Raw genomic sequence first — 9,851 nt, forward strand, 5'->3', positions numbered from 1 at the left:
CCTACAGTGGTGATGCTGTAACTGACCTGACGCCACACAACTATAAATCCAACTTTAAACTGGAGGTCTTGTTCGTGCCAAGGAAGGATTATTCCTCGTTAGTCAATTGTTTAGGTTAAAGTAATCTCGTAACTACTTAGGAACGCATCTGCTGTGGGTTTAAATGTTATCAGTCACAGTAATCAGATCAGCAGTTTGCCGACATCACTGTACGTGGGTCAACAGTGGGTTTGCTATTCTAAATCAGGATGAGGATTTTGGCTTTCTGGCATCATCAGCTGATCATGCTAGATCAACCGAGCAGCCCATTTCACCTCTGAGGCTTTCAGTGGGAAAAAACTGAATGTCTTCTAATTGCTGCTTGTGGCTGCCGTATTAACTAATCAGTCAAAGCTGATTTGAATAATATATTCCCATTCTCAATAAAGGTGGCACAGTACTAGCATTTAGCAAAAGAGAAGACAAGACGAAACGATTACCGTTTTCGGTTTTTTATTTTGTCTTATGTAAGTATACTGCAGAAATACACTGCAAAAATGCAGGAAGTATGACAGACAGGGCAGAGGACCCTTAATGCGATTGCTATGTTTTTACTCACAATGCAATACTATGCCAAATACAGGAAGTGACTTTTTGTAGTCCACTTCCTGTATGCTTGAAACCCACCAAGACCTGTGCTTGTAGGCAAACCGAATCTGCTTCTTTGATCCAAATCAGAATTTGTTTGGAGCAATTACTTTTCCTCAAACGGAGCAGACTTTCTGAGCAAGCAGACTAGGATTTGAATCAAAAAGGCTGATGTAAATGTGACCTTAGACTGGCAGCTTCTTCACTGCCTTTCATTCATATAAATAAAGCAGTTGAGAAAATGAAAGAGGCAAGGATATTTACTTGCAAAAAAAAAAAAAAAAAAAACTTGCTGCAAATATATCCAGCAAAAGTGCTCCTTTTGATTGCTAATTAGTATCTCTGGGAACCCCACTGCCTCTAATTGTGTGTTTGTAGTACTGGGATGTGCTCAGACTAAACAATAACAATGAGCCAACAGTATCTCAGCTGCTCTGAGACTTTTTTTTCCTTCCTTTTCACTATTGATAAAAAAAAAACCCTGATGTGAGACACAGACAGGCAACCTCAGGTCAAGACTAAATATGATGGTATGTATGATTTAAAAAAAAAAAAAAATTGCTCCACAAACTACATCTAAGCTGACAAAGTCCCAGCCAAACATTTTGGTCAAAACAAAAACAAAACTTTAATGTTTTAGTGAGTCCAAATTAACAGAAAATAATCCAATATATCTAAGTAGCTAAAACACAGCAGAAACAGAAAGGCAGTTGGAGTAAAAACAACAAGCTGGCACCATTTGTTCATCTCATGAGGTGACAGACTGCCAAGTCAGCACCAGCTATGGAAACTCGCCACACATCAAAACCTCATTCACCGTTTCTTCATTACAGTTCAGCTTTCACCTCAGCCAGACTGAGCTGTCTTGCCAGCAGGGCATCAGGATGCTAACACGGGCACTCTGGCATGCAAGTAGCACTCACGCAGTGCTAAACACGCCAAGCTCTCTTAATAGCAAAGTCTACTTTCCAAAGCACAGATAAAATATGCTACATAATACTACAGTACAGGTAAAGATTTTAAGAGTCATCATATATGTGTGTGTGTATGTCTATATATATATATATATATATATATATATATATATATACACACATACACATACATATACATATATGTGTGTGTGTGTGTGTGTGTGTGTGTGTGTGTGTGTGTGTGTGTGTGTGTGTGTGTGTGTATTAAATTATTCTGACCACAGAATTGCATACTCCTGTTGTGCAAAAGTTACTGTCTAGTGTGCAAATTAATAATGATGATATGCATTAAGTGAGCTTTCAGTAATAATTCTGATGTAAGTCTTTGAGAGGCTTTTATTAAAGTACTGCTAAATAGGTTTGTATTTCAGTGTCTTTTACAGAACTATTAGAAATTCAAGAACTGGAATAATAATTCTGCCTTCTACAAATTTACTGTCATGGGTAATCACTAAAAAATAAAGAAAAAGAGCACCATCGCTGCAGGCACTGATCAAATGATGATGATTTGGTCTTAACAACTCAAAACTAGTTTTACTCACTTCTAAAGCTGAAAAATTAAGCTGCTCAATCATGTTATAAAATGATAATTACAGGACTACTAAATAATAATTTCAGTGGGTTTTTTCAGCATATATAAAATATTAAACATTAAAAGCTGTTGGGATGTTTACTTGTTGATTAGAGTGAGAAAATAACGGAGTAAATGAATGAAACACAAGATTTCTTTAGATTTCTTAAATATGACTTCATATGTAAAGGGATCTCAGTGTTTTATAATCAGTTTCTGCTGTCAAAGGTTAGTTCCAAATTCATTTGAAAAATGATGCTTTTCTCTTGATAATTACCATATTCATAAGAATGGCTTTATTTGGAGCCTGAACAACAAAAAAAAACAACTGCAGAAGCAGGAAGCACAAATGACAACATGTGGTTTCCCACAAGAATAAAGCTATTGGTTATTAAAAGTCTATAGGCTGCATTCACACTTCTCCACAATGCAAAAAAAATAATAATAGCACCAAGCTAACAAAGGCATATTGTGTAATATCAATTTTTTTCCCCTTTAAAACAAAACAATGGATATCACTTCATAGGAGTAGAAACCGAGAGAAGGCACTCTTGGACATAACATCTCAAAGAACATCAGTAGTTTAACTTTAACATCAGCATGCTTCTACATATGAAAAAGTAAGGGGCATGTATAATTATTAGTCAGTCTTGTATCTATAAAACTTGCAACTTAGGTGGAGCATGTTGAAGGGTGGAGTAGCGGGTCGGTAATCATTGATTAACCATTGGCGGTCAAGGTCTTGTAACCATGAGGATTGTAGTGAAAGTCTACAACACTGTAATTTCCAAGGTTAAAAGGAAAGACTGAAGGAGACCCTTTAAGTCAAAGAGCAAAATGGTAAACACAATAGTTTAAGATTTATTGTGTGTATATTTTACATGTATATTTTCACCCTTATGCCTGACAAATCCTTCATGTAATAATGGGGAACAAAGGAATGTCAGATTAAAACTTCCTCAGGTGTACCCAAAAACACTCACCTGGCACCAATGATGTCTTTCTTCGCCAGATCAATTCCTGCGATGACTTTGACCCGCAACACTCGTGTTTCATTCTACAGCAGAACAAGATGATACAAAAAAATGTAGTAAACATATTAAACATATCTCACAGCCTCATTATAAACCATCTCCAGGTACTTTTAGATGCTAGTCACACTAATCTAACTTTGAAAGTCAAAAGATCGCAGAACAGAAAACAGATGAATCAGCAAAGTCATATACTATTTCATAACATAGACTCACACTTTGTCAGAAGTAATGTATTCTATGGTGATTCTATTGTGTGCATCCATTTCCATGTGTATGCAGAAACAGTGGGTTCATTTAAACCTGCTACATTTAAAACACACTTACCTTCAAGTCCCATCTGGCTAAATTAAAATCCCTGACACACTGCTTCTTGGTAGGTGCTTGAGCATAGTTAATGGTATTTATATTGAGCCTGAAAATAAAGTCTGTTACCATTTAATTTACAGCTGCAATGCTAAAGAAAGGAGCACACAGGGGATATAGAACCCAGGCCATCCCAGCTGTCAGCCAGGCTGCGATTTGCTGGGATTGAGGTAGCACTGAATGTCTACTTCGTAACCAGAGGAGGTGCATTGTCTCATGCAGTGTAAACCCACAAATTTACTCTTCTTTGCTTGTTGAAATAGCATGATATAATTCCTTCGCAGAGTTTGTTAGTAAGACTATACAAAACTCACAAGCTGCATTCACACAAAATGTGGTCAAGAGGAGGAATGCAGTAAAAAAAAAAAAAAAAAAAAAAAAAAAAAGAAACAACTGAGTGCTGATCTGGATCACTTTCTTCAATACTGTCAGCTTTGACCTGGGCAGAAGACTTACTTCTGAATGTGCACCTCTAAACAGCATTTTAGGGGGAATGAAATTGCTTCTAAATTATTTTAATGTAATAATGTCTGAGTGAGAGTCTTGTTAGACAATAGGAATATAAGTCATCATTACCTGTTTTTCATTAAAGTAATGTTAGTTTGTATTTTTCAAATACAGTTTTTATTTGCTTGAGCATAATTCATAATGCATAAAATACCAAACAGGTCCCACAAATTGACTTCGAATCCAGCTAAACGTACTCAATGAAACAAACTATACCAACTTAATTTCCTTTGAGAACTTCAAATAAATACATGCTAATTATTATAAGTCAATTCATGTGAATGATAATAATGTTTCTGTTCTAATATTTTATACTTATATTTATGTCTAAGTCTTACAGGAATCTAAGCAGGTGCTTAGTCATTTTATGTTTTGGTTTTGTGTTGTTTTGTTTTGCCAACAAGTGAGCTACACATCGAACCTGCCGTGTCAGAAATAACATTGACTCTTGCTTCAAAAGTATATTCAATATATTCATTTTAATTTGAAGTCAGCACAGAGTCTCCAGTTTGCGTGGATAGTGACCTCATTTGACTGTGCATCCCTCAGTCATCACACAACTTTAGCAACATCAAACAACAGTGTTTACTGCCAAATGAGGGTGTGTAAGTTGGACACAGATGCTCACCAACAATGTCATCTAATCATTCATCCAAGAAATTCATTAATTTGTAACAGCGACTCCGAGCTTCACATCGGTAACTAGTTCAGCTACAAGCTGTTCATACATTTAATGTAATGGAGGATGCAGCGAGGCTGGAAAGTGGACGGATGAATTTTAAAACGGAGGACGGTGTGATTCATTGTTTGTAGATAGTCAGTCGTTGCTGAAATTTGGGTAAATAAACGAGTGGGCAGAGATGGGAGACCGAGAATTGACAGCTGCCTGAAGAGTACACCGGAATGTTGCCGTGGGTGAGGGCTTGTTAGCTTCACAATCGGCTAATCGTTAGCCACCTCTGGCTGAACCCCTCGTGACACTTATCAATGACTTAATTGTACAGTTTAAGAAATGCTTTAATACATTTAAGGCTTACCTCGTCTTCTGAAAGTCCATATATTGGTTCGTAATTCGCAGCCATATAGCCTGCGGTTCACAATATACACACAAAAACAAGCCGCTTGGCAAAGCTAGCTAGCTAGCTTTGAACAATAAAGTCCCACTTTCCTCTCTCTGCCGTGCGGTGGTGGTAAAGTCCACGGTGAGATGAAATTCTTGGCACAGATTAGTAGTTGATTGACAGCAAGACAACGTAATGAAAGCCAGCGTGGTCTGTCCAACACAAGTTGATAGTGAGCAAAGACAGAATATGTTAAATGTTTGTACTGAGACAGATTGCTTTTGTCAACTCCTAATCTGATCCCTCAAATGTTGTGACATTTGACTTCCTTCTGACAGCTCAACCAATCGTTAGCGGATTAGAAGTGATTGCGCTCAATATTGACCAATCAGGGGAGTTGTTCATTTCACTGTGTTTCTGGTGGTCCAATGAAATTAAGAGGGCGTTTACCGATAAGATTGTTTCTATTTTTTTATGGTGTGTAAATATTTCTCTAAAAGCAAGTACAAAAACGTTATCGGCGTTTTTATTTAAAATGTTACTAAATATATAGACATAACTTAATTTGTTTTGCCAACTGTCTTATGAATGTCCTTAGCGGATTCAAGTTATGGGCAGGGTTTGTGGCAGTGAGCCAATCATAGACGCAAAATGAATCCCATCTCCAATTGTAACGTCACTAAACTTCATAAACTAGCTCTAAGAAATTAGTTTGAATTAAACCTCACTTTGCCAAGCAGGTTGAATTTATATTAACAATGGTGATAATTATTATAAAATAAATATTATATAATATTAATATAGACTCAGAGAAAATATCACCAAATTGTGATTAGCCAGTGTTTCATGTTAATCTTCATCTTTTCCAAATTACAGCACAGGAGCTAGTTATGTAAACCATCAACAATACTGACAGGCTGAAATGTCAAACATCACGAGAAGACAACTTAGTTAAATATTCAGTTAAAGATTTTGTAAGAAAGTTTAGTGTGATTGCCGATGTGTTTTTTATCATTTAGCACCTTCAGTTCATTATCAATTCCCTGAACTGTATGAACCTTGTTGCTCTCAATTCAACTATGTAACCAAGAAGCCAAATGAATGTCGTGGGATTAATTCCACAGCACACACTACCTTATGTTTTGGAGCTCATATTCAGGGCCTTCATAATAAGCCTCAATAACCTTATTACATGAAAACTATATACTAAATAATGGCTGGTCTGATTTTTTTCTCTTAGGGGGGTAAGTACATGACATTTGTGAATGCTTTGCAGATACTTAGTCTCCAAAGCTGCAATATATATAGCAAAAGTCAACACTTCCTCGAAATATTTTTGTTTAATAAGAGATATAAGATCAACCTCATCACAAAGGTAAAAGTTTATAGGGGCGCAAGCTATATTGTGAATAGAATACTGTCAAAGTTTTTGTTTCAGAGCAAGTAGTTTTTCATAAACAATACAAAGCGCTTATAGACTATAATCTTATTATAGTCTATAATAACTATTTACAACTTGTTTACAAGGAGAAAAAGTCTAAGAATGTATGCAGTCAAAGAATTCTGTGATGTATCCTGTAATTAACCAAAAGATAAAATGATCCCTCAGCACATCAAACCCATGTTGAAACATTGTACTGAGAAGATTGCACATGAGTGGGAGTTGTGTTTTTTCTACTGTGGAATTGAAAATCTGCAGAGAATTGATTCAAACCTGACTGACAAGAAGTAGCACTTTACTCTTCTCAGGCATGCCCAATTTTTGTGTTTTTTTTTTTTGTCTTTTTAGAGGGAAATTTCATTTCTAGCAGAATCATGAGCCCAAATGCTTAGAAATGTTTACAGGCCAAAAACAATGATAGACTTTCCTTTAGTCAAATGACTTCAGGCCCCCAGAACAGCTACAGAAGTGTTTCAAGACAAATAAATAATGATATGTTGTCATGATAGATTCATTGCATAATTGATTGTGCATTCCTGTGATTTTATAGTCTGAAACACTGATTTAACCCTTAAAGTTTGGTTGATCAGTCATGATCAACCAAACTTTAAGGGTTGATCAGGTCTAGTGGTGCTAGTCCTGCCTAACCCTTTAAGCATACCTTAAATATAGCAATCTATCTATCTATCTATCTATCTATCTATCTATCTATCTATCTATCTATCTATATATATATATATATATATATATATATATATATATATATATATATATATATATATATATATATATATATATATATATATATATATATATATACACACATACATACATACATACGTATGTACGTACATAAACACATACACGTGGATGTATTTCCAGCGCCATCTAGCGTTGGAAAGTGATAAAAGGTTGAAGCTTGAGTTTCTTCAGTCATAATTGTGATAACTCAATTTTTAAATACTTGTGATCAGTATTTTCAAATCATAGGAATGGTTTGGTTATTATAAGAATAAAATTAAAATAAGTTATCCTTATTTTGTTGTCCTTATTTTTATTTTCATTTGCAGCATTTCAGTCTCGGGAGACCAATAAAGTTTTTTTTGTTGTTGTTGTTGTTTTTTTTGTTTTTTTTTAAAAATTTCTTTCCAGACTTCATCACCCAATGAATTGACAAAAGTTTTGGTTAAATCCACAAACACCGTGGACATGAGGTGTCCGAATTTAGGATTTCATCAAAATAAACAAACCAACTTCCTTGAATCTTCAGGAATTTCTTATTATTATTATTATTTTTAGTTTTTTTTAATTAAGTTTTCAAAAAGTTTTTACATGGGTTAGTTTTTACAAAGTGTAATCATGAAGATGATCATTCAAAAGGAACAACAACAAAGAAATTAACAGTATAATACAACGAGAATCAATCAGTGATGTAGTTGTACAGTTTGCACAGATGTAAAATTTTAGTATGTTTTAGGTTAGTACAGTTCAATTTTTGGATCACATGAAAATAAGTACATGGATCAAATTTTTTGAAGAGAGAAAAAGATGGCTTTTTTTCAAGTATTTAATTTTATGTATGTGAAACTTTGCTAAAATAATCAGCAAATTGATGATATATGACTCATTTTTGGTGGAGTTGGGATTTCTAAAAAAAATAAATAGCTGGTCAGACTCATTTAAAAGGAAATCCTAACCCAAATGTTTCTTAAGATCTCATTGAAAGTCAAACCAGAAATTTGATATATGCACACACTGAAAGAATAAGTGTTCTATGGTTTCAGATTCATTTTCATTTCATTCATTTATCATTTCAACCAGGTATGTATTTGTAGATGAGACTATTAACCAAGATAATATTTATACACAATTTAAAAGACAAGTTCTTTAACCTTATTGGGCAGAATAAATTTGTAAGGAAGAGTAAATATAGCGTTCCACGTTTCATCATCTAGTGTCTGTTCCAGCCATCTGTATCTAGCTGGTGCAATGGTTTTAGTGATGAGGGGTTTTCTTATGAAAGCATTGTCAAATTTCTTATCAGAGATGGAAACTCCTTTCACTTTAACACTATAGTTAGTTACAATAAAGGAGGTATGTATTTTTTTTTATCAAAGTGCCATGATACCTGGTGGGAGGGCATTAATAACAGTGTTATACTCATCTTGATGTACAGGAACACTATATTTGCTCTTAAATTCATCAAAAGAATACAATTGACCATCGTTATCAAAGAGATGTCTTACAAGCAGGATGTTTATAGAAAAATAGATTTATGTCTTCTTCTTCTTTTTTTAAATTTTTTTTTTTTGGGGGGGGGGGGTTTCACTGCACAGATTTAGTTCTGTCCACCAAAACAATTCCCAAACACACCACTAGATGTCCCCATAGAGCCATGTTCGCTGTTAGAGTGGATTTGATTTCATGCGTTGCAGAACAAAATGCCAACGACAAATAACACGGCGGTGCTCTATTTATTTATTCATTTATTTATTTATTGTTAGTTAGTTAGTTAGTTAGTTTGTTTGTTCTTCATTTGTGTATTGTTTTAATTAAGGTGGGTGAGGACATGTGTTATACTGTCATACACACACCGGCACGCACATGCACAAATTAATTATGAGTATGAGGAAACAATTCTGAGGTAAGTATTTTCTATTGAAGAAATCCATCAAGTCCTTTCTTGTTTACTGTTTACTGATACTCTCTTATGACTGACATAGTGAGACTTTCAAATCAATGTCAAGAGCAGATGGCCATGTTATATAACATTATTGCGACTAAGCAGAAAGGGGAGGAGCAGAGCTTTCCCAGGCTATCCTTGATAGAAAGCCATCATTTTCTCTGCCCAAAAGCAGATTACACACAGACAGCAGCATTTGTCAAAGATATGACAACATTAATCAATGTAAACATATCAACTCAGAAAATATAAAAGTTTTTTTAAAAAAATCCACCCACGTCCACATGCTGTATTATTTTTTCATTTAATTACTTGTCAAATTTTAAAACGTCATTCCTGCTAAATGTGGTTAAATCTGGAGGGAAAACAAAAACACAAACAAACACTAAAATGTGGGACAATTGCTGACTGGACATCAAGCACTCAAAGTTTGTGTACAACTTATACACCAAGCTCCACTAAACATGTTGCTTTCTCTTTTGCTTGAGTTCCAGATCAGGGTACATGCTGGTTCCCATACCACCCACACATTTCTAGGAATCTCTTCTCAGCCCTTGTGCACCTTTGAGAATGCAAATATGCATGCGTGT

At 34.9% G+C, this 9,851-nt stretch overlaps 1 protein-coding gene across 2 annotated transcripts in view; it reads right to left on the bottom strand.

Moving 5' to 3' along the window:
* nedd4l (NEDD4 like E3 ubiquitin protein ligase) overlaps window positions 1-5,389 on the bottom strand; it is a 43,234-nt gene extending 37,845 nt beyond the window's left edge. For both annotated transcript variants that reach the window (XM_079256551.1, XM_079256550.1), the window contains exons 1-2: window positions 5,114-5,389; window positions 3,156-3,229 (exon numbers count right to left, since the gene is read on the bottom strand). In XM_079256551.1, coding sequence (XP_079112677.1) covers window positions 3,156-3,229; window positions 5,114-5,158 — 119 coding nt within the window. In that variant the 5' untranslated portion in view covers window positions 5,159-5,389. The remainder of the gene's footprint in view (window positions 1-3,155; window positions 3,230-5,113) is intronic.
* Window positions 5,390-9,851: the final 4,462 nt, after the last annotated feature.

This window comes from Telmatherina bonti (genome assembly GCF_933228915.1).
Source record: "Telmatherina bonti genome assembly, chromosome: 17".
NCBI classification, from domain to species: domain Eukaryota; kingdom Metazoa; phylum Chordata; class Actinopteri; order Atheriniformes; family Telmatherinidae; genus Telmatherina; species Telmatherina bonti.